Source organism: Symphalangus syndactylus, chromosome 17 (genome assembly GCF_028878055.3).
Source record: "Symphalangus syndactylus isolate Jambi chromosome 17, NHGRI_mSymSyn1-v2.1_pri, whole genome shotgun sequence".
NCBI lineage: Eukaryota > Metazoa > Chordata > Mammalia > Primates > Hylobatidae > Symphalangus > Symphalangus syndactylus.
Genome location: NC_072439.2, coordinates 39,847,761 through 39,874,029, shown reverse-complemented (window position 1 = coordinate 39,874,029; position 26,269 = coordinate 39,847,761). Strand labels below are relative to the sequence as shown.

The following is a 26,269-nucleotide window of genomic DNA, read 5'->3' as shown; positions in this document are numbered from 1 at the left end:
AGGAAAGCAAGAAGAAACAGGGGAAGTACACTCGGCAGGGGAAGCGGCAAGACTGCACCTACACACTCTCACCCGCCTCTATAGATTCTCCAGGCAGGTGGCTGCAAGTGGATTAAAATGTTACAACGCAAGGCAAGTCCTCCACCGCAAAAACTGCTCCTCCCAAACTTAGCCCAACCAGCTGGAAACTCCGTGCTTGCAGCGTTAAATCGGATGGACACCCGCCCCCTCTTCACCCTCCGCCTTCCAGCTGCGCCGCATCCTGTTTTCCGTCGCCGCCTGGTGGCGAGCGCCCGGGACCCGCAGGCGCTCGGGTGAGGCAGGAGGGAAGGCGCGGGGAATAAAAGTCCCTGCAGTGGAGAGGCGCCGCGTCTACCTCCGGATGCTTTTGCCGCGACTCCGTCTTGCCACCAGTCTTGCTGCCCTGGAATGCAGTTTCCCAAACGCGGCGCTCACTCTGACTCGTCTCTGCTTTTATCTGTCAGGTCTCAGGTCTTGCGGGTGGGAGTCGGATGAAGGAGCTGCGTTATATGATTGTGACACCAGTCCCCCCGGCCCCCATTTTCAGGTCAGAACTTTCATGCCTTTGGAAACGAGGGACCCAGAAGAGCCCTTACTGTAGGAGGATTGTCGCCGTTAGACCTCTAAGCTCCAAAGAACCAAGGGGAGACAGAATCCAGATTGTTCCCTTAAATCCCAAGGAGTATTGTTTTTTCCACCTTAGAGTCCGCCCCCCCGCCCCCACTTGTCCCATATATTGATCGGCCACTTTGCCACCGCGTTCCAAGGTTGGAGAGCGTCACAATGCCCCACCGTCCCCAACTCTCAAGTGGCCGACAGTGGGCAGTCCAGAAGCTGGGACCAGACTCATCTGCCCGAGGGCACAGTAGGAGGGACGGAGGGATCTCCCATGAGCTCCGAGGGCGAGGTGAGAACCAATTGTGGGGAGGGGAACCTTATAACGGGGCAGTTAGGAACGGGCAGAGGTGCCCCCACCTTCAGCTTTCAACTCAGGCGAGGAAACTTCCAGACCTTCCCGTCCACACCTGATTGACAGAAGGAAGCTGTCGCGGCCCAGGAGGCGAGTGTGGGTGTGCAGAGGTGGAGACAAAACCTAAAAGCACGCAGAGCTGGCGAGGGCTTGCCGTCCTGGACGGTAGGGGTCTGCGTCTGGTGCCACCTACTCCATCAGGCTACTTGCTGGGTCCACCAAGCCTGACCCCTCCAGCCAGGAGGGGATCACGGAGTGTGCCCCCGCCCGGGCTGCTGCCTGCCGGAAGGGGGCTGGGAAGCCGGGAGCCCCGCGCGCCACTTCCCCGGCAGCGTCAGTTTCACCCAGGACTGGCTCGCGGTTCCCTCGTGGCTCTGCGCGGAGGCCCGCCTCCTCCCTTCCCTCCCCCATCCCGCCCGCTGCCTCCGCCTCCTTCTTCTGCCTCCACCCTCAAACCCCATCCCCGCCTGACGGGAGCTAGCCCTCAGTCCGCCCGAGCTCTGGTTGTGGGCGCCGGACAAGTCCAAGGCGCCTCATCCCAATATGGACAGCCGCTACACCAGCACTGCGGGCATCGGGGACTTGAACCAGCTGAGCGCTGCCATCCCGGCCACGCGGGTAGAGGTGTCCGTGTCCTGCAGGTGAGGACGCAGCCCTTCCCCTCCCTCCTGCCCTCTCATCTGCGGTGTTGGTAGCACTTGGAGAGCGCTTGGGGTACCACGAGGCTTTGCGCGGGCGAGAAGTTGCGCCATGAGTGGGAAATATCTCAGCAGTGGGGCTGGAGTTACCCCGGGTCAGGTGACACAGGGGAGCGGGAATTAGAAGCGAGTGGTGGGCTCCGGGACTGAGACTTCCTATTTTCTTTCTGGGAAACGCTGTAAAAGTTGGCTGGGCTGTGACTCAGCTGCGGGAACACCGGCCGCCGCCCACTTTACAAGCCCGTTTTCCGTCCCAAACCCGGGCTGGATGGTTGGGTGATGACCGGAATCGAAGGGGACAGCACTGCCAAAAGCGCTTGTGACCGCTGCACGCTTCGGCCCGGGACTTCCTCTGCTAGGCGTGTGCAAACCTGCTGTTGCTAGGGTTGGAGCTTCCTCCCCACCCACTTCCTGGAGCCTTCCAGCTTGCTTCTCCCCCACCCTTCCGGGCTTTTTGCCTTTTGCCTGATAGGTAGAGATTTCGGCCCTCCTTGCAGACGACTCTATGCCTTAACTAAGATCTGGGAAGTCACGACTTGTCTTTTGTTTTGTTTTGTTTTCGGGCCCACATTTGAGTGCTTTTAAGAACTGACTCTCGGTCGGGCGCAGTGGCTCAGTACAGTTTATACGCCTGTATTCCCAGCACTTTGGGATGCCAAGGCGGGCGGATCACGAGGTCAGGAGTTCGAGACCAGCCTGGCCAATATGGTGAAACCCTGTCACTACTAAAAATACAAAAATTAGCCCGACGTGGTGGCACGCGCCTGTAGTCCAGCTACTCGGGAGGCTGAGGCAGGAGAATCGCTTGAACCCGGGAGGTGGATGTTGCAATGAGCTGAGATCGTGCCATTGCACTCCAGCCTGGGCGACAGTGCAAGACTCTATCTCAAAATAAACAAACAAACAAACAAACAAAAAAGCTGACTTTCAACGCTGTCCAGAGACTGTAAATTGCAAACTCGTTGTCCTGACCTTCTTTCGGTTAGTTGCCCTGTAAATAAAGCAGCATCACCGCTGTATCGTAGATGATTTTGAGAAGGAGATGAGCGACGGTGCTAAATTGGTACTGGCCACTAATTTGCGAATTAATAATGACCGGAGCCCACTCCCTTGTTTGCATAATTGGGTCTTTCTCACTGGAAAACTCTTTCGTCATTTATCCATTTTTGCCCTAAGACTGTTTTTATGCCCTCAAATCCTCCCTTTCCTTTCCTTAGCAAACCTGCCTTGGAGAAATCTAACAAATTTGGGTAATCTTGATGTAAATAAGTTTAAAATTCCATCAGACTTGACTTTGCATTTTCACAAACTGAGCCTAAAGCCAAAGGAATTCTTTTCTGGGGGTGGAAATTCGAGCACCAGCAACCCTAGTAGAAGTATTGTTTGAGGGTAGGGGACGGCCTTTATCTAGCCCTGAAACTGTATCACCTGATTGTTTGCCGCCTCTTAAGACTGATCTGGGACTATGGAAAAATCATGCTGATAATGATAGCTAACATTAAGCTCTTGCCTTATTGCTGTCACTGCTTTAAGTGCTGTCTGAGATTTTTCTGTCAATGGAACAGGTGAAGCTGTTTGGAAAACTCTTTAGAGAATTCCTAGGCCTTTTTCTTTTCTCTGACGCTGGCTTTGGTTGTTAGAGGGAAGTTACTGGTATATACAGATAATGGATAGCCAGAAGTCCTACAGTAACAGCATTACTAGAGTTCTTACCCTCTACTCAACAGTCTGCAAAGTCTGAATGGCATGCCTATACTTGGAATGAATATAAAAGAATATTGTCAATCAAATCTGAATTTTTCCATGAGCTTTTTAAGGGAAATTATTCCTAAACTGGTCATTCTGCCAGTAGGGCCCACGTTTAATGCAGCCCCTTTTTTGATGCATGTTTTCTGTGAGTGTGCTGGGCATACTGAAGTCAATTGGCTTGAGGCAATTTGTTTCAGTTTGCTGCCTCAGAACCTGGAAATCCCTTGTTCCAGCTTTTTTTCATAACATTGCTTTGACATTTTGTTTTTAATTTTTAAGATTTCTAATAGGAAAAAAAAAATCCTGAAAGAGAACCCAAATACTTAGTGTCAAGCATCTCTTCCAGGGGCACTAGTGCTTAGTCTATTGTTTGAGTTGCTTCTGACTCAGCTTACTATTTACGGTAAGTTTGAGGTAAAAAGCGTCTTTTGGTCAAAGAGAAACATAATTAAATACCCAAGTTAGTGCCTTTGGAATAGGTTTGCGAATAGTTCTTGAAAAGGTGGGTTAAATTTATTTTTAATACATTAAAATTCAAAAATAAAAATATTTGAGTATTGTTGGATCTTGTAACCATAGGAGGTGGTTTAGTTTGGGCTTTGGCATCAGAGACCTAAGTACAAATTCTGGCTTTGTGACTTGTTCTTGCTACCTCGGAGTAAGTTCTTAGTCTGTCTAAGCATTCTCATCTCCAAAAATAAGAATAATTATGGTATTTACCTTATATAGAGTGTTATCAAGGTGATGTGTGAAAGCACTTATACAATGCATGAAACAAAAACATGTTTTCAAAAATGGTAGTTATTATTATAATATTGGAAATAACATTTGTTGAATAAATGTGTCATATATGATTCAGGTGTGGAATTCTGTAAAAGTCCTTCTCCTTTGAACTTCAATAAGTTGGTTAAAGAACACAAGGATAGAACCAGCATTGGGATACCTGTTCCCTCTTTCTCTATCTTCTTTGATGTGCATCAAGAACATGTTTTGTAGAAAGTTTGTGGGGATTTCACTTAGCAACAAGGCACAGTTGAAGGCCTCTGAGCCTTACTATGGGCAGGCAGAGTAAGGAATTCCCTTGCCTTACTATACCAGAGACTTCTGAGGATTTGACCACACTTCAAAAGCAGCTCAGATTTGAATAGGTTCTTTCTTTCTCATTCTTTCCCTCTCTTTCTCTTTCTCTCTCTTTTCTTTCTTTCTTTCTGTTTCTCTTTCCTTTTTTCTCCTTCCTTTCCTTCGTTTCCTTTCTTTCTTTCACTTCCTTTCACTGTCCCCTATCATTAAAAGCTTTATGACAAAGTTTTTAATCTTCATTTTGGGGAAGGTGAAAAAGATCAACAATTGAAGCTTGAATATAATTCATGGAAATAATTTAGTCTGTTTATTCATCAAGGGTCTGAGTGCCTTTTATATGTCTATGTTTATGCTAGGGTCCATGAGAAATGCAAAGAAGTTCTCCTCTGAAAATGTAAAATCTGATTGGGAGATAAACACTACATAAGACACGGTAACAGGGCTAAATTCAAAGATGAGGCTCATGAATGAGGAGGGAAAGGATCATTGTGGAATAGGGTGCTTGGAATATATTACAAAGAAGAGATGGGGCTTGGGCAGAGACAAGCTGGATAGGCATGGTTTGGATTAGAGAAGGGACAGTGGTTAAATTTATAGCCACTTAAATTTGTGTTAAGGGGGTGAGAGGTACCCTTTTCTAGATGTATTTATGCAGAGGCAAGCTCCTGCTATTTGACTTCCTTCCTCTTCTACCCATTGTCTAGCTCTTCTTGCATTCATTTTCCTTTATTGTATGAATTTGTAGATTTTTAAATTAATTAGCTTACTTAATTAACTAAAAATGCCTGTAGCTGAAATGATACAACCTTGGGAGATAAACTAAGGTAATATTTCCATTTTATTCTGAAAGCTTATTACTATAGAATGAGGTAAACCCACTGGAAAAAATAATATGCAGTAATCACCTGTTTTCCTTGGGTCCTTGATTTGTTGCACTATTTCACTGATTTTCATCATTTTCTCTGATTGAGAAGCCAGCTTATCAATATTAAAAGCAGTGAGAGTATTGTGTATTTCTAGACTTTGTATGTTAGGTATCAAATGTACATCCTGTCACAGAAATAATCCTATAACGGTGATAATACTGACTATTTATTTATTTGAGATGGAATCTCACTCTGTGGCCCAGGCTGGAGTGCAGTGGCGCGATCTCTGCTCACTGCAACCTCCACCTCCCAGGTTCAAGCGATTCTCCTTCCTCAGCCTCTCGAGTAGCTGAGATTACAGGTGCCTACCACCACGCCCAGCTAATTTTTGTATTTTTAGTAGAAACGGGATTTCACCATGTTGGCCAGCTGGTCTGGAACTCTTGACCTCAAGTGATCTGCCCACTTTGGCTTCCCAAAGTGCTGGGATTACAGGCCTGAGCCACTGCCCCCCTGACCAATACTGACTTTAAGCATTAAAGTGGAAGGAAGACTATGAAGTGGAAAAGGGTTGAGTGCCTACATGGTGCTAGGCATTCTAAAAAGCCCTTCCTGACCTGGTGTAAGTCTATTGCCTCATCTCCCATCACTCCTTGCATGAACCCAGCAACTGTATATAGTCTGATAAACAGGTGTGTGCCATAGGCCAAAATGCATGCCCAATAAATATGGCTAAAAAATACTCATAAAAGGTACAGTCCCAAAGCGTGAGTGTTCATCCTAGACAACCAAACTCCTCATGCTTATGTGGCTACACAGGTGCTGCTCTTTGCCCTGCCCTACCTCCCTTCCCCTTCTTTTCTGGTTTAGGTTGTTCTCCTAAGCTGGATTAGTCCCAAAGTAGCCAGGGTGTGCCAGTGTCATAGGTATATAACCACTCTTAGTCTTTCTACTCTCCTTGAGGACAAGTTTTGTCTCTTTCATATCCATGTACTGTATTCTGAGCTTGGCGCAGAATATGTAGTTAGTAAATGTTTGATGCTGCAGTTCTACAGCCAAATTGTCTAATGTGGGGAGGGGGATTTCTCCTGTTAAAATGTCATTCCTAGGTCCCGTAGCAGATCTATTGAATCAAAATCTCTGGGGATGGGACCCAGGAATCTGAGCTTTTAACAAGTTCACCCTGTGCTGGTTATACACACTAATTATTTTAATCTCCTGGTTTCGTGAGTAAGTGACTCTGACTGTAGTCCCTTGATCTAAGTTAGTAAAACCCACCCTACTAGGGTGTTAGGAAGATACTTTTTGATGGTGTGCTGGAGCTTAAATGGGTTTGGGAACAGAAATTTGTAAGTCAGTTGTTAAAGTGACTATTAAAAATTGGATTATATAAACAAAATTAAATTATATTAAAAATAAATTTAAGAAATGCTGAAAGGTTATAACTTCCTAATTGCTTTACTACATTTTACTGTCTTCTGTTTTTTTTTTTTATAATCATCTATTCTCTATTTTTTTAATCTGTGTGTTGAAAGTATTCTGCAGTGCTGTGCTTCTGTTCTCTTCCCAATTCATGTATGCCACCTTGGCAACTTGAAATCAGCCATAGCGGGAATATTTACACCATGGAAATTGGCAAACACTGCAAATCAGTGTTTGACTTACCCTTTTGTTATCTATACTTAAGAAAGCATTCTGTGGGAATCAGTTGACTCTATGGAGTTTATAATAAAAGTACTATATGCAACTTATTATTTGTAGATTGTGTGCCAAGCTACGTACTCTACACATCAGTAAAAAATAACAAATTTTGTACACACACACATTCAGCTTTTTATTGAAGAGCTTGTTTTAAAATATATACTTGCACATCACTGTTTATGGACTTTTTGTAAAAGGTAAAGCCTTATATAAAAGAAAATTATTGTTGTTTGTCTGGTTCAGTTCTGGCTACTGTAATAAAGTACCAGAGACGAGGTGGCTTATTAACATCATACATTTATTTCTCACACTTCTAGAGGATGGATGTCTGCGATCAGGGTGCCAACATAGTAGGTTCTGATGAGAGCTTTTTTTCAGGTTACAGGCTGCCAGCTTCTCACTGTACTTTCACATGGCCTACAGAGAGTGAGAGAGCTCTCTGGGGTTCCTTTTATTAGGACAGTAATCCCATTCGTAAGGGCACCATCATCATGACCTAATCATCTCCCAAAGGCCCTACCTCCTAATATCATCACACTGGGGGTTAGGATTTCAACACATGAATTTTGGGGGGTCACAAACATTCAGTTCATAACACTCTTGTTAGACTGTCACTATTAGAAGTGGTAGTGTCAAGTTCAGCACTATCTCTGGTCTTCCTTCCTTCTCTACTGGAATAAGTGGGGTTGTATGATTTTATAATCATAAAAGTTGTGATAGCAAGTATATTGCAGTTAGGAACTTACAGACTTTTAAATTTCTCCCTCTCGTTTTCATGTGGTCCTCTCTACACCTTTATTCTTCTCTTACTTTGAAGTTGTATTTTTCTTTCCGTTTCTCCATCCAGTGGTGGCATATCCTTTGCAAGTTTACATGTTACAAGTCCAGCTACACTTAGTGATTAACTGACCACCTGCGAAAGCAAAGTTAGATTCCAAGAGAGAGCATGTGACCCTTTTTGGAGTTGGCCGTTTGAGGTGGATAGCTGTGCTGTTCCAATGATCTGTGGTGAAAGGCATCAAAGCGCTCAAACACAACAGTTGGAAGCTCTACTTTAGTCCACACTGGTTCATCTCTCAGCACACTTTACCTTTCTTTAGTCAGACAAAAAATTTGGAGTTACTACGTAAATAGGTTTTCAAGTGATGTTATTAGTTGATAAATTAAGTTATATAAGCTAGGGATATTAGACTGCCTGTTGTGCTGTTAATGAGCCATATGACAGGTAAATGGAGGGTAAAGTTGTTGTAGACCGTAACATTTTATTCTGTCTCTGCAGCTCTTGAGATCCTGTGGTTCAAGACTGTAGTCACCTCGTAGTGCCTTTTTTGATCATATTTAGGTTTGTCTTAGCCCCAGAGTTTCAGTAAAATTTGTCCTGGGAACTTTCTGAACTGTGGCGTTGAAGTCTTAATGTGAGAGTTGCCCTGGTATATTTTTTTTTTTTTCGGAGAAATACCTTATTTAACATTGTTGTTCCACCAGTATTTTGGTCTGCCTGTGTTTTTTAGCATTTGGGGCCTGAGGGGTTCTCAAACAGCCCTGGTATGTGGAGAAAGCTAGTCTAGAAGCAGTTTAAAAGGACAGGATCCCACAGGAGAGGGTGGTAATAGCTGTGCTCCTTTAGGTCTGTTATTTGTGTTGTAACAGGCAGAAGCCTACATCCCCTGTTTGAGTTTACTCGAGGCTGAGAAGAAATACAATTCCTTTCAAAGAGATTTCATCCAGTTCTTAGCCTGTTTGAGAGCCAGTTTTGCTTAGCGTTGAAGAACATGGGTGTAGGGCTAGATTAGCTCTGCCACTTAATATCTTTGAAACATCTGTTCCTCAGTTTCTTCATCTGTAAAGTGGGGATTATAATAGCCCCTACTTCTTATATTTGCTTTGAGGATTAAATAAGTTAATACATGTAAGTGAGATAAAACACTGCTTGTGACATTAGTTAAGCACTCAATTATTACAAAAAGATAATAAAAAAATTAAAATCCTTCACTGTTCCATCAAATTATGAGCAAATGAGTTCATTTTTGTCTCATGTATAGCATCACATTTGTATTATCTTTGTGTATATTAATATATACACACATATATAATATATAATACATAATACAATGTGTAATATATTAATAGTGTGTATATAATATAGAATATAATTGTATATTCTATATAATATTCTGTACTTTTCCATTAATATTATATCATGAATATGTTGTTGTCATTAGTCTTTGGAAATATAACCTTCCATGTCTGTGCAGTATTCTATTATATGGTTGTACTATATTTATTTAACTTAACCCTTGTTTTCCAAAATTTATTTCAAAAAGTTGCTATTCAAAACAGTGTTAACAATGAGTATTCTCCGTCACAAGCATCTAACATCTCTGGTAATTTTTTTTCCTGGGGATAGTTTTCTAGAACTGAAATGATTAATAAGCTATCTTCTCAAAGGGATTTTGGTAGCTTGTTTTGATTACTTCCTTCCCATTCCTATTTAAATACACAGAATCAAGGCTGAGCTACTGGCTGCACTTTTCTAAATACTTTTATTACCATAAGAATGTTGCATTTAGAGATTAATGAGAATTCGAGGCAGCAGAGTATAGCAGCAAGACAATGGAATTAGAAATCAGACAGATGTCTTTAAATCTCATTTTTATCCCTTTTTGGGATGTTATTTTGGGTAACCTGTTTCAACTCTTGGAACCTCATTTCCTAATCTGTAACATAGAAATGATTTAAAAACCAAAATTTCAAGGTGGTTGGATGAGTAAACGAAATACAGTCTGTACAATGCCCAGCCTGTCACAAGAAAAGCGCCAAGTAGCTGTTAGTCTTATCCCAGTTTCTTCAGCATTTTACTGTGTGGCACACAGCAACATAAAAGAAGGTATCTGTACTTTGGAAAAATTTACAGTCAATTTGGGGAGCCATAGAAACATAGAACCAAGGTGACAGTGATAAAGCTGCATGTTATACCATGCTGATTAATTCAATGTGGAGAGAGTGTGGAATAAAACAGTCGTTAGAATAGTGTGGATTTGTAAATGCACACTCAGTTTCTACAGATTCCACCCCATAGGCCCACTTCTGCCAAGACACAATCAGTCATGTGGGATTTGACAGGTAGGAGGTAGTCTGCTGTAATAACCAAGTTTTAGAACAAAAGAACATTCTTGTATCTGCCCAATAAAATCAATGGGCTGATATTTAAGACAGCTGTTTTGTGTTGGGCATGATAAAACACATACTGCAGTAGTTGCCAACACAGGCTGAGGTAAGGCAAGTATTTATTGCCCGTAATAAAATAGGATGTATTTGAAAGGTGCCTGCCCCAGGGACTGGTGATGTTCACTCCCTAATACACAGTACCTTAATATTGGCAAACTTAATGACAACTTTCAGTGTTAATGCCTCTCCAGCCGGGACTATTAGCTACCAGACATTCTTGTTCAAATTGTGAGGGTTTTTGTCAGGTTTATTCTGTGAAGAATAATGCTTCAGATCTCCTGAGGGAATCATCAGCTGATTTTCTGACACTCTGAAGAAACAAAATATTATTGATAGTCCCCAGCAAACATTTCTATTTATTAGACAGTAAAGGAATTCAAATATAAGCTGTTTTAATGAAGCCAAGAAACATGCAACTTTTGGATATTTGCCATCTATTTTCTTTAAATTCATCTCAAAATCTAACTCTTTGTCAGACAATGTATAAAGTGGTTAATGTGGGCTAATTCATTCAATCCTTGCAATTCTGAAAAGAGGAGATGTTATGTCCTGTTTTACAAGTGAAGAAATTGAGGTTTAGAGAGAGTATAAGTAACTTGGTTGAAGTCACGTATCTGGTAAGTGGCAAAGTTGAGTTCCTAATCCATATATGTCTAATTCCTAAGCATATGCTTATGACCATTAGGTATATTATGTTGTTCTTCCATAAATTCTTTATTGTCGGCTTGAAGAGTGGAGCTCTTTTCTGTCAATACCAGTGTGTTAGTAACTAAAAAAAAAATTATAAAGCTTAGGAGACGCAATTATAATAGATCATATCAACACTACTCTACCACAAAGGATATATTTCTCTGAGGATGCAAAATACAGAATTATTTCCTATTTTTCTGTTCCCCACTGGTGAGAGCTTTGAGTAGAGCAATTCATAGGAGTGGCATAAACTTTATCCATGTGTTGTTTTATTTCCAGTATTGATTCTCATCTTTTTCTGATGCTGAGTTACCTAATGAAGATGTGGGAAATTAAGTAATGAGAAGACTATTTAGCTAGAAATCATCAGGCAGGGTGAGATGAAAACTAAATACTGGAGAGAGGTGATGGTCTGGGCAAATGAAAAGTAAGAAAAGTTAATTGAATTGACTACGTGACATTCAAATTTACCAGTGGAATTGAGAATTGACTTCAGGCCCTACCATTTCAGTCCAGTGCTTTCTTAGTACTGGGGAAGTCACCGTTTAACTTGCTAGCTTTTCAGTAATACTTAATTCCAGAGTTTCCCTTCATGGCAAATTCATGCTTCAGAATTTCATGTAAATAAAATAACTACTTCAATATTAATATCAGTACATTATTCTGAGCTATATGAATTGTGGCATGAGTTTGTAAAAGTCAATTTTTTCTTATCTTGCTAATTAGCTTCATGCTCTCTCTCTCTCTATGTATGTAAAATAAGTAACAAGTGACACATTAATTTTATTAAGAACGATCTCAAATGTCAGAGAGTGTAATGAACCAGAGATATGATTATAATTGCCATAACTGGTTGAAACCAACATGTGTCTCTGCCTTAGCATAATAGTGGTTTTATAATCATTTTGAGAAATGTAATTGTTTCTCACTGTCTGCAGATCCTTCTTACTGCATCCATCTCCTATAACTCTGAGCATTCCTACAAACCTCTTTTATCTAAATGTACTCCTATAAAGGAGTACTCTTTTATCTAAATGTACTCCTATTTGTGGATTTTTTAGGTAATTGAAAGTAATGCAAACATTTTTCTTTAATGTCTTAAATAGGTTTTCATGTTTCCAAGCTATAAGCAAAGAATATGAGAGAGAGAGAGAGTGAGCTAGAGTGAGAGCAAGCACGTGAGACTAAGGGATACGTGGGAACTACACCAGAATAATAAATGTATTTGCTAAACCCATCTCAATTACCTACGATTTTAGATATAGCTTATTATCTGACTTATCTTGGTATCTCCACTCTCAAACTAATTATGGAAGCAGAGATATTAGAAAGTTGATTACAACCGATTTTTATGACAGTGGTTTCATCCAAAGCCTCTTGGAGGCACTGGGGAAAGGAGGCATAATCAATATCAAGTTACTAGTGAACTTCTCTCTTAATTGATAATTTAAATTAGTAAATTAAAAAATTTTTTTTGGGAAAAGTTTGAAGTATACTACCTAAAAGATGATTGATTTTTTAACTTAAGACATATCTTATAATGGCTTTAATTTCTTTGTTTCACTTAAATCACTGTGCCATTGGAATGTCATATATATGGCATCTTGCTTCCTTGTGGAACACTTCAGCAAAGAAACAGCATCTGTTTTGTTTCTGGAACTAGCTCTGTGACCTTTGACAACCATGCCACTTCACTGGATCTTGGATCCTATAGAAAGATTGGGTCTCTGCTCAAGATGACCTGTGATATTACTTGGAGGTTCATAATTTTATGATTGGAGAAGCAGGACCTTGAAATAAAATGGAGACATACTCCAGTTTAAGGAAATAATGTGATTGTCAAAGCCCATTGTAAACTAGCTAAACCAGGTGGTGATAATTTATGTTTAATAAAACAACCAAAAAAGGCTATTTTGCTTTCAAAATATTTATCTCAGAATGTCTTTAAATAGACAATTCCTCTAGTGTATTTAAAATGATATTGATGTATGAATTTTAATTTTAATCAGAACAAGTACAGATGTAGAGTAAAAGTTATTTATTATCTTTGAGTTTTTTAAATAAAAGAAGGTTTGTGAAGAAAAAGTAATAGGGAAAGGAGTAGTATTGTTACTGAAAAGAGGTCCTGACCCAGATACCAAGAGAGGGTTCTTGGATCTCGTGAAAGAAAGAATTCAGGGTGAGTCTATACAGTAAAGTGAAAGCAAGTTTATTAAGAAAGTTAAGGAATAAAAGAAGGGCTACTCCATAGGCAGAGCAGCACCAGGGTGGCTGGTTGCCCATTTTTATGGTTATTTCTTGATTATATGCTAAACAAGGGGTGGATTATTCATGCCTCCCCTTTTTAGAACATATAGGGTAACTTTCTGATGTTGCCATGGCATTTGTAAACTGTGATGGCGCTGGTGGGAGTGTAGCAGTGAGGATGACCAGAGGCCACTCTCATTGCCATATTGGTTTTGGTGGGCTTTGGTTAGCTTCATTATAGCAGCTTGTTTATCAGCAAGGTCTTTATGACATGTATCTTGTGCTGACCTTCTATCTTATTCTGTGACTAAATGCCTTAACCTCCTGGGAACGCAGCCCAGCAGGTGTCAGCCTTATTTTACCCAGCCCCTATTCAAGATGGAGTTGCTCTGGTTCAAACACCTCTGACAGTATTAATATATATTTAGAAAACCTTAATTTCCTCCAAACAGTTTAACTTTGTTGCCATATTACACTTGATTTTCTAGGCATAGGCTCTTAAACCTTTGTGTGATCTTGAGACTTTAAAAATGTAGGCTCTAATTCTAGTGTCTAAGGTTTTTTTAAAAGAACTATTATGTTAGATTATTTCTAACACCAACTACTTGCTATTTCAACGTCCTCATTTTCCTTAATATTCTCCCCAAGAGTTGTCAAATTCTGCTGTTGCTGTTCTAGTTTTTTCTCTCAACAGAAATCTGTAACAAACTGTATTCATGGAAATGAACAGTGTTTGATATGAATAGATATGAATGCCTTTTCAGTAATTTACTTTTCTAATATGTTACTTTTAAAAAATCATTCAGGTCTCTTTGGCAAATAGAGAGTTTTTAGTAAAATTGTCAGATGGATTCAGTCTTCTGTGCTTCCTCTGATCAGTTGTCACTGAGTGTGGGCTACCTGGGCTTTCTGGAACAGTTGACCTTCAAAATGAAATAAGCCAACACTATGAGTCATGTATGCTATTACTTCCCTACCATTATAATGCTTGACTTACTGTATTTCATAGGCTTTATGAATGGTTTCAGTACTTTTAAAATCACCTTATCAGTCACCAGGACTTGTTTATTCCGTTCTCCAAAGTGTCGGTCACCTCCTTTCCATTTCTACTGTCTCCACTCTGGCTCAAGAAGTAAACATTTTTCCTCTTCTTCACACATGTAGTGAGCTTCACATGTTTAGTTAGCTTTGTAAACAAAGGTTGAATTGCATGATTTTTCTTTGCAGAAACTTCCACTGTTTCAGTGTGTCCCCTTTGTTTACAGAGTAAAGTCCAAGTACGCTAGCATGTGTTCAGAGTATTTACTCATCCTGCCCAGATTCCTTTCCCAGTCTCATCTCAGACATGGGCACCAGCCAAAGTGGACTAGGTGTTAATCCCCACATTCCTTTATGTCTTCCCTTTCCCCACCCTTGTTGACACTTTCCTACAGCCTGAGAAGCCTTTCCCCCATTTGTGGCTCTCCTTGCCTGGTTGTCAAGATTTACCTCACTCAGTGCAATTTGTGATATTTTACTAGATTATTGAAATTGGAATTAATTGTTGCTTCCTTGGAGTTCCCAGACAACATTTCTTGTACATTCTTTTTGTTTTATTTTGACTTAAAATTTTTTAGGTTTTTGCACTCCTGTCTCCCCAACCAAGTTTAAAAATACCTATTTGTTTTATCATTGATTATTACAAAACCAGACTTTGTGCTTTACACATGAAAGGTTTTCAATAAATGTTTGCCACTTGATAGATTGGAAGAATGAATGTGGACATCTATGAATTTGAATATGTTTATATATTATATGTTTATACCCTTAAAAATATTAGTTTACATTGGCTGGTTGTGGTGGCTCACGCCTGTAATCCCAGCACTTTGGGAGGCTGAGGCAGACGGATCACATGAGATTGGGAGTTTGAGACCAGCCTGACCAACATGGAGGAACCCCATCTCTACTAAAAATACAAAATTAGCCTGGCGTGGTGGCACCTGCCTGTAATCCCAGCTACTAGGGAGGCTGAGGCAGGAGAATCACTTGAACCTGGGAAGTGGAGGTTGTGGTGAGCCGAGATCGTGCCATTGCATTCCAGCCTGGGCAACAAGAGCGAACACTCCGTCTCAAAAAAAAAAAAAAAATTAGTTTATACACATAGTGAGAACACTGAAATGCCTGATTTTGCTATTCAGTAAAAATATAATTATTTAATCTTTGTTTATATAACGTTCTACAAAGTTTTATTTGTGAAGAAATGAGAAACAAATAAATTTAAATTAAAACACATTGTCCTCAAGGAGAGCAAAGCTAATTTTAGAAGTGGCCACAGTGCATTCTAAATATTGACCCATAATTTGGCCAGGCGCAGTGACTCATGCCTATAATCGCAGCGCTTTGCGAGGCCGAGGTGGGTGGATCATTTGAGGTTGGGAGTTTGAAATCAGCCTGGACAACAGGGTAAAACCCCATCTCTACTAAAAAATACAAAAATTAGTCAGGTATGGTGGTGGGTGCCCATAATCCCACCTACTTGGGAGGGCGAGGAGGCAGGAGACTCTCTTCAACCCAGGAGGCAGTGGTTGAGTGAGCCAAAACTATGCCACTGCACTCTGGGTTGGGTGACAGAGTCAGACTCTCTCTCTCTAAGAAAAAATATTTTATATATATATATATATATATATATATATATGTATAAATGTAGATAATTCGCTTAATCTGGGCATGAATACTACCCAAAAAAAGAATACAATTTGCATGTGTGATATCCTATATAAAATACCTAAGTAGAAAAATAAATGAACATATCTTTTACTCAAGGAAGATTTTTGTCTTGGGGAAAAATACGTCTTAAAGTACTTGGTGAACTAATAAAGTGCAGCAGCACGTGATGGTTTCACTTGGGTATAATCTAGGGTAAGAAGAGCCGTTTGGTGGCCTGGCCACTTGAGGAGGCAAAAACTTGCTTATGCGCTAATGTACTTCTTCCAGACTCTGTATTTTTTTTTTTTTATCACCAATTTAAATTTTGTGCCACACAATGCAAAATAAAATTTTAGAAAAGCCAAAATCCGACTAAAGAAAAGTGTCAAGGATGAGAAGATGGAAAACAATGCTTTCTATAAAAAAAGGAAAAGACAGAACTTGTTTACACATGTTCTAGTTAAAAATGAGCAAGTTTACTTAAGTCAAGTCACTATCCATAAATCATGTCTTTCCTACACTTGTCTGGCTATAAAGTTTCCTTGGATGGCCTAAGTAATTTCCTAAGTGCTTGTAACAGCTGAAGTATCTAAGTGCTCAGTTGATTATATTTAGCCTAAAATGTTGTCATCCCTGATTACATCAAGTCTTTCCAGAGAAACAGACCTCATTAGTGGCTATAGCTATAAAATTAGAAAAAAAAGAAAATTATAAAGCCACTTTGTTTCAATGAGGTCAATAAATGGTAATACAAGGTGATGATGATGATGATTGACGAACAATTTCCAGCACATATATAAAATGCTGTGATTTAAAAAATGCAACTATTGTGTGGTTGTGTCATTTTCATTTTGGCAGCATGGTCTAAACCAGCTATTGTCAACAAGAGGCACCATCAAAATTGCTTCAGAGGTTTTGCCAACTACTTATGGGCACTCCTGAAAATTCTAGGTTGCTTTCCTACAAGGGACTAAGTCCTCCCCATCATTTTCTCTATGCCCCCAATACCCCAGTAAAACTTCTGTCAGTTGAGCCTCAGGCCTCATCCTCCCATTCCTTCTACTTCCATATTGTCTCTTTAACATGGCTGACCATTCTGCTAACTAGGTCCAGGCCAGTCTGACCCATGCAAAGACGATGTACAAGTTCCTTGACTCTTCCAACCTCACAATCTCTGGCCAACCTCCTCCTCCTCGCCAGGAATCCTGTACTTTGAGCTGGTAGAGTTGTACTCAAAAAGGGCAAATGACACCATACTATTACTCCCTTGTTTAAGACCCTCTAGTTGCCTGTATAATGAGTCATCAGGATCTTCCAAACCCTGACTTAAATTTTAAGCCTCATCTCTTTCTATGTCCCACCACCCTCGCCTTCTCCACTTTTGCCTCTAAACTCTTTCCTAAACTCTAAGTCACTTCAGACACCTGCATTTCCTGAGAAAACCATGATGTTCACACTGTGGTTCTCTCTGCTAGGAATAGTTCGGCCTCACGTTGTTATCTCACATGATGGACTCTGCCAATAGTTCAAGCATCACTCATACTATGAAGACTTTTCCTGATCCTTCAGATTGAATTGTCCACCCCTCCCTTTCTCTAATTTGTAATGAATTTATTTATTATACATATTCCACATTTCACTGCACATATTTGTTTACAAATCTGTCCCCTTAATGGAATATAAATAATCTAGGCCTGGAGCCCAGTGTGTTCATATCATGGTCTCCAACACTAAATCCTTTATCTGGCACTTATTAACCTAGTGCTGGTTGAATAAACATTTGAATGAGTGTCAGACAGCTATTAAACTGTAAACTCTCATAGGATAAGAATCATGTCTTATTCAGCTTTGCATCCCACTTAGCTTCTAGTCCAGTGTATTGCATATAGAAAGTGCTTGATAATTATTCAATATATAGTTGAAGAAAGGAACGTTAGTGGAAGAAAGGCGCATCACATATGAACAGGAATCATGGCTGGAAGGCCTGAAGGCCAGAAAGAGTATAGTATTAATTGAGTTGAAAAAAAAATCAATTGTAAAAAGGCAGGATGAAGGAGACATGGCTAAGCAATTGCCTATGCCTGTTTCATTCAGTGGTTTTTTAGGACTTGTAGAACTGTAGGTAGGATGGGCTGCTACTGAGATTTTGTTTCCATTGTTGTTTTGTTGGTTTTGGGGCCGAGATGAGAGCCTTTGAGTCAGGGCACACTTCTGTTCTACTCACTTCTGATAAGGATGAAACATACATATTAGGAAGTTATTTTCATTCTCCTGTATCTCAGCTGATCATTTATGCTGACCTACATGTTCCCATTTGGATTAGTTCCTTCTTCTGTTTAAATTCTGTTATTGAGTCTGCAAATCTCAGATTACTCCTAGGTACTTTTGAATTGTCCAATGGTCCAAAGAAATTACAGAAGATATTGCTTAAAATCTGGAGGAAGAAAAAAACCAACCTTGCCAATCTAGCCTTACCTTTACAAGCATGTCACAGCCTATGTATTGATTTATGCATCTTAAAGAGAGCTGGCAGAAGACAACCTTGCATATAGATAAAGATTTTCTTTTGAAATGTTGAAATGTAGAGCCTGAATATACATGACTTTTCCTCCCTTATAGAAGCAACATAGTGTTCTACAGCTAATAGACAAAGGAACAAAATGTTAGAAAATCCAGTCATATGATCAATATATTTTGGTGGTGGTGCTTGGAAGGCAGCAGTATGTGAGCTGATGTTGGGTAGAGTGATGTTAGCTTCCAGCTTTCTACTTAGTGGAGATTTGTAGGCACATCACAGTCATCAGCTCTTGCTCTTGCATCAGTCAGTGCAATGGACAAGTGATCCATTGCACTGACTCTGGGAAAGCAATAAACCCTAAAAGACTACTAATCTAGCTAATTGTGTAAAATATTTGGAGGGTCATTGTCCACTTAGCTGTTAGCAAGTGAGCTGAAATGTGGTTACTGCTTTTAGAGTGGGCAGGAGGAGAGACAGAAAAATCATGATATATAATCTCAAGTGTTGTAACATAGTTAGGGAATGGTGTAATGTATTACAGGCTTAGCAAAACTTTAGAGCCAGAAAGATCTGGATTTAAACGGCAGCTCTATACTTTGAGAGTTCAGATAAGTTAGTTTCCTTGTGCTTCTGTTTATAGAAATTCCTTCTGATACAGTTGTATAAGGATTGTCTGAGATAATATTAATAAAGTGTTTTGAAAATTTCCATCCCTTAGCAAGGAATTCTTGTTTTTATACAGGTATTCAACTGAAATATTTGGGAAACAGTGGATCACTTCATGAAGATAAAGTTTCAAAAATACGCAAAAAAAAAACCAAAAACAAATTATGTTGAAAAGAGCAAAGGAGAAAGTACAAATCGCCCCAACTTTCTTACCCAGCAATAGGTCAGGCCAAGCAGGTATCTCTTTGTGCATTTATTTAGAGGCATATAAGGCATATTTCCATTCATATTTATTTTACAATGACTTAGGTAAGATGGAAGTCGAGTTTTTTTCCTTGGATTTTGGCTTCAGATATTAATACCTGAACCTAGCTGCTGCTTTGCAGGCCTAGCACGCCCTGCCTGGAGAGCATCTCTCCAAGGGAATGATCTCAGCTGTGGTCTCAATACACCCGTCTTCCTATCTGTCTGCCTCCATGCAGCCTTCACTGCTGTTGTTAAAACATTGCTGTTGACAGTGCCACTGGGAAGTTGCAGTAATGCCCTATTGCTACAAGGCCTGGCATGAGGCCTTGCTGTCTGCTGTCCCTGTAACCCTGTATGTAACTCTGCTCATTGCCTCCTGGTGCTGGTCTCTCTTGATTTACCAGATCTTTGTGGTTCTATGTGGTCCTTCTAGGTTCAGTCTCAGTCAGGAGTCCTCCTTACTACAGACTCCCTGGGTGTCGTCATTTCTTTAAATCCATATATTCACAACTTTTTTGCTCTGTGGGCACACACCCCACAGTTCCAGGCTCCGGACTGTGTGGGCTTGTCTTTGTCTCTGAATCTGGGTCTCTCATCTGAGCTCTACCTTCTTTTGTAAAGAAATTCCTCTCAGAGTTTCCTATTACATATTCCTTCCACCAGACCCCAGCTGGGCCGACAGTATAAACTTAAAAAGATATCAAGAGGATTCATTTTTCATTTTACAGGAGGCTCTTTGGCCCTTTTTAATTTCATAGAAGGCAAAAGGAACTTGGAGGAGCAGCCTTAGGCTCACATTACATCTTTCTTCTACAAAGTGGACTTGAGATCAGGGCTTAACTATTCCCATGCACTACTCTAGTAGTGCCTGGCACATAATACACGCCCAATAAATCTGTGTTGAAAGAAAGCATGAATGAATGTTTTCGAATGAATTTGACCTTTTTCCTTAATCACAGTTTAGGGCTTTATCACTTAATTTAGGGCATTGCACACCCACTCTACATTATTCTCTTTGCCTTTGCCTCTAGATAGTTTTTCTGATATTTACTATATGCTGGATTTGCTCTAAGTGCTTTATATTTACTAACTTACTCCTCAAACAACTCTATGAGGAGGATACTATGATCATCTCCTTTTTTACAGATAAGAAAACTGAAGCCTAGAGGGTTTTAGTTTACACAGCTAGTAAATGGTGGAACTGGTGGTTCCCAGTTGTAACGATTGTTCAGAGGTGGCACCCTGCCAGGTGATGACAAGTCCATGAGATCTGGTGATTGTAATGAAGCGGGGAAAAGGTGGCAGTCTCTTCTTGGGTGCCAGAATTATAAAATATGAAGCTAATAACCCCAGCCATCTATATTAGTCTGTTCTCCCCTTGCTGTAAAGAACTATCTGAGACTGGGTAATTTATGAAGAAATGAGATTTAATTGGCTCACCATTCTGTATGCTGTACAGGTAGCATAGCGGGGGAGGCCTCGGGAAACTTTTAATCATAGTGGAAGGCGCAAGGGGAGGCAGGCACATCTTTACATGATGGAGCAGGAGAGAGAGAGAGAGAGAAGAGGGAAGTGCTACACACTTTTAAACAACCAAATCTCCTGAGAACTCACTATCACAAGAACAGAAGGGGGAGGACTGCCTCCATGATCCAGTCACCTCCCACCTGGCCCCTCCTCCAACACTGAGGATTGCAATTCTACATGAGATTTGGGTGGGGACATAGAGCCAAACAATATCAGCATCTATGTTTCCCATCATGTAGTTCAGACAAGTAGAGGAAGCAGGCCGGGCGCAGTGGCTCACGCTTGTAATCCCAGCACTTTGGGAGGCCGAGGCGGGAGGATCACAAGGTCAGGAGATCGAGACCACGGTGAAACCCCATCTCTACTAAAAAATACAAAAAATTAGCCGGGCGTGGTGGTGGGCGCCTGTAGTCCCAGCTACTTGGAGAGGCTGAGGCAGGACAATGGCGTGAACCCGGGAGGCAGAGCTTGCAGTGAGCTGAGATTGCGCCACTGCACTCCAGCCTGGGCGACAGAGCCAGACTCCGTCTCAAAAAAAAAAAAAAGAAGTAGAGGAAGCAGTTAAAAAAAAAAAAGATTGAAATAGATAATACATGCACACAGAAAAACAGTTTGGATGTTTCTGCCCTTGCTTTTGTTCTTCTCATAGGATCAGCTACATGCCTGAGTCTGGGCTGTATAAAATATCTGTATTTTCACCATAAATTTCCCTTTTCTTCTGTAACTTACAACTAAATGAGTTCTATTCATGCTGCTAATATTTGTCTGTCTCATAGTAGAGCATTATCTTATTATTTATTTTATTTGCATGTCATTGCTCATTATTCAGGATGAACTTTATTTAAAATGTGAGTGACCAAATATATTTCTTCCTCTTACAAAATGCCAATTCACTTCTTTAAGTCATTTTTCTTTTGGGGTGCTTATACTTTTTTCTCATTAATTTAGAGAATGCTTTGTATATTTATAGCCTTAACATTCTTATATATATGTTACAAATGTTGAATTTTGAGTTTAATTATTATATCATTTTTTGTATATTAGTTTAAAATACATTCATTATCATAAAAATTAAATTTTTCTCTAGGCTTTGTACACAGCTTAGAAAGTATCCCTTATGCCAAAATTTTAAAATCGTATGTTACATTTTCTTCATGTTTTTTTCAATTGATGCTGGTTGATGATATCTTTTCTGTAATTTACTTTAAAATATTTCAGCAGAGAGTGTCATATAGATGTGTGTGTTAGACTGTAGAGTTAAATCTCAAGGATCCTAAGCAGTTTTATATACTTTGGGTGTGGTGAGTTAGCATTGGAAGTTTAATCAGTAGATCATGCTCTGGAAGTGGCTACTCCTAACTGTTATACTATCTTTACCCTTTATCAACACCAGAGCGTTTTGTAATTACTATGATGTTAGACTTAAAAAAAACAAACTGATAAAACGTATGGTGATCAGGTATGTGGACTGACTACTTCATACCACTATATGGTTATAAAAAAAAGACTGATAATAACACTGGCGAGGATGTGGAAAAATTGGAACCGTTACATATTGCTGGTAGGAATGTAATATAATGCAGTCACTTTGGAAAATAGTGTGGCAGTTTTTTCAGATTTTAAAAATAGTGTTACCATAGGACCCAGCAATTCTGTTAGGTATATACCCCAGAGAAGTGAAACCATATGTCCGCATAAAAACTTGTACAAATCTTCATTGCAGTATTATTCGTAATAGCCAAAAAATAGAAACAACCAAAATATCTATGAATTGATGAACCAAAGTGGTATATCCATCCAATAGAATATGATTTGGCAATAAAACGGAATGAAGTACTGACACGTACTACAACGTGGCTGAATCTTCAAAACATCATGTAATTGAAAGAAGCTACTCACAAAAAGAGCACATGTTGTATATGATCATGATTCTATTTACATGAAATGCTCAGAATAGGCAAATACATGGAGACAGAAAGATTAGTGGTTACCAGGGGCTCAGGGAAGTGGAATAGGGTGTGATTTTTGATGGGTTCAGGGTGTTTTTGGTGGAAGGAAAGAGGTAAATATTCTAAAATTAGTGGTAATAGTTGTACAACTCTGGGAATATACTATCAACCACTGGATTGTACACTTTAAAAGGGCAAATTTTATAGTATGTCATTTACATCCGAATAAAACTGTTATAAAAAAGAATAATGTGGATTAGCTAGAAATATTGCTCAAGTGAACGGGAGATACATGCCTAGTGACTCCGGGGGTTATGCCCTTTAGAGTGGTGCCATAGGCCTAGGGACACCTTAGGTAATGGGTATAAATGTTTAGAGAATTCTCTACGCTTATCTGACCAGAAAGTTAGACACTGTCAACAGAATATTGTCCATCTGCCTGAAGGTGCTATTTAGAGTGTCTGAAAGGACAGGGAGCTGGAAGTTGATTAAACTGATGGAGTACACTGTGTGACTGTTTTGAGTTCTTCTTGGTAATGAATATTTGTCACTTTGGCACAATTTGGCCTGAGACTTGCTTTGTTGGTAACATACTATTTTGGAGTGAGGTTATAGTGAGAGCTGCATAGCTCACATACTTCAGCAATTGAAGGCAACATATAACTACTAAACAGCCTAGTTGGATAGAATGATTAACAGTTGATACCCAAGAGCATTATCGACTATTATGTATTCATCGAGCTTCCAGTCACTCTACTGAATTATCTTATTAATTTAAAAAGCTTTTATTTGTTAATTTTCTTGCTTTTTTCTGTGTACAAAATTAAATCTTCTGTAAGTAAAGATAATTTAATTTTTCTTTCCACTACTGCCTAATTTTTATTTTATATCTTTCTCTGTAGAGTCTCTGAAATGATGCTAAATAATAACATTATTTGCAGCTCATTTCATTTTGTTCTTAATGATACAGATGAATAGTGTAACGAATACAGACATCAAAAATCAAAATCAGATTCAGAAATCAATAGAAAATTTGCAAAACAGCCTCCAAGTGTTTGCCTTTTCTGTGACTTTGGCCACTTTATTTAACCTCTCTGAATTTGATTAACTTCTTTGGAAAATGGACCCTGCTAATAATTGCTACTTGGTAGGACTATGGTGAGGGTTAAGTGAAATGATTTATTTAAATGCCCAGCTCAGCGCCTGGCACTTAGTAAATAAACAGTAGGTGTGCAATTTGTGATACAGATTCTTGTTGAGTATTATGGGGTACCTGGGGGAAATAATCAGTTCTGCATGCTAGGAGAGAGCCATGGAGAGAGGCTGAAAGAGGAATTCTCATTTCCTAGCAGGAAAGGGGTTGGTGAGGAAATTTTGGGAAACAGAATGCTATGGGTAAAATGTAAGTGTAGAGAAGTGTGAGGCAGGATTTGTTTGAGGGACCGCAAAGAATCTGAAGTGTCAGGAAGCAAAGTCTGTAAGAAATAATATGGATAGAGGTGCAGCTGGAGACATAGCCGGGGTCAGAATGTGGCAGGTGTTCAGTGCAATGTTATGGAGTTTGGACTTTCGGGAGGTAATGGGTTTTTTGCAAGCAAGGCGTTTGCTCAAGTATTTACGGCAGAGAGCTTTCTCCTGGAGGTTTCTCGGTGAATGAACTGGGATATGGGAGACAAGATGGCCTGTTACTGAGGCGTCTTGCTTGGAGGAGAGGTTGGACAGTGTTGCTGGCTGTATTTGTTTCCTGTGGCTGTTATAATAAATTGCCACAACCTTGTTGGCTTAAAAGAACAGAAATTTATCTTCTCACAGGTCTGGAGGCCCAGAAGTCCTAAATCAGTATTGCCAGGCTGAAATCAAGGTGTTGGCAGGGCTGATGCCCCTCCAGCTGCTCTAGTGGGCAATCCATTCTTTGCCTTTTCCAGCTCCTGCTGGTTGCTGCTAGCATGCTTTGGCTTGTGACTGCATCACTCTAATCTTCAAGGCCAAAATCTACAACTCTATCAGTGCTGTCACTGTCATGTCTCTTCTGTAAGTGTCAAATCTCCCTCTGCCTTCCTCTTATATGTGATGTATGTGATTGAATTTGTGGCCCTCCCAGATAATCCAGGGTAATCTACTCATCTCAGGATTTATAGTTTAATCACATCTGCAGAGACCTCTTCCAAATAAGGTCACATTTACAGGTTCCAGGGATTTGGACCTGATATGTTTGGGTGTCCATTATTTTTCTTTCACAGTTGTCATTTTCTAGGACAGAAAATACAGGAGCCATAAGATTGGGGAAAAGGTAATGAATTTAGTTTTGTACTGAGATTTAGGTTTTTAAGAAGACCCATATCCTGCTCTCAGTCTCTTTTTTTTTCTGCGTTTTTTAAAGCATAAACATGTTTCCCTTTTCCAGCTGAAATGAGGAATTGCATTCTGTATCTTTTTCTGAAAGCTTGCATTACCCTGAGTTAACCCGTCATTACTTCAGACTGGTAGGTTCTTGTATTTATCTCAGGCTAACCAGAGCTCTGACATGTCAAGTTCTGACAAAGCACAGGTTTCTTTTTAAGTAGTTTCCAAGGATATTGATCACAGTTGAATGCCTCAGAAGGAATATAAAAAATTATGCAGTTAATTCTCCTCTCCTCAAATTTCTGTTAGTATCTAACCCAAATTCACCCATGCTGGGAGTGGTGGCAGGCGCCTGTAGTCCCAGCTACTTGAGAGGCTGAGGTAGGAGAATGATGTGAACCCAGGAGGCAGAGCTTGCAGTGAGCTGAGATCGCACCACTGCACTCCAGCCTGGGGGACAGAGTGAGAATCCGTCTCAAAAAAAAAAAAAATAAATAAATAAAAAGAAATACTTTAAAACCAAAACTTACTAAAAAGCCAAAGTCAGCTAGAATCTAAGATACCAAGTAATTCTGAAGGATAGGGTCATTGGAAAGTACTTAAGTTTATCTGGCTTTCAAGAAAGTAAGAATAGACTTTCAGATTTGAAGCTGCACAAATAGACTAAAAGATTCAGTTCAACAGCTTCCTCTGGTAGCCTGAATATACAGCAAGAACTTTATCATAAATGACAGATATTACCCAACAGACACTAGGGATAAAAGAAATTTTAAGTTATTTTTCAGTTTCTGCTGAAATTGGTTGTTCAAAGTACTTATTACTACTTTTAAGCTGAAAAGGCCAGTTATAAAATTACAGTTTCAACCTTTGCATGGGTGAACCTCACACAGCTAATTTTGAACCACGCCCAGCTAATTTTTTATATTTTTAGTAGAGACGGGGTTTCACCGTGTTAGCCAGGATGGTCTCGATCTCCTGACCTCGTGATCTGCCAGTCTCGGCCTCCCAAAGTGCTGGGATTACAGGCGTGAGCCACCACGCCCGGCCTTTTTTTTTTCATTTCTAAACCTTTCCTTTTTGCCTGT

General features: G+C 40.0%; 1 protein-coding gene across 4 annotated transcripts in view; it reads left to right on the top strand.

Annotated features, from left to right (window-relative positions):
• The first annotated feature begins 810 nt into the window (after window positions 1–810).
• CPNE8 (copine 8) overlaps window positions 811–26,269 on the top strand; it is a 265,785-nt gene continuing 240,326 nt past the window's right edge. For 2 of the 4 annotated variants that reach the window (XR_008651963.2, XM_055247554.2), the window contains exon 1: window positions 811–1,632. Coding sequence is in view for 2 of the 4 variants with exons in the window: in XM_055247554.2 (XP_055103529.1) it covers window positions 1,535–1,632 (98 nt within the window). In the remaining 2 variants the exon portion in view is untranslated. The remainder of the gene's footprint in view (window positions 1,633–26,269) is intronic. The other 2 variants (XM_063620133.1, XM_063620134.1) reach the window with 2 other exon arrangements.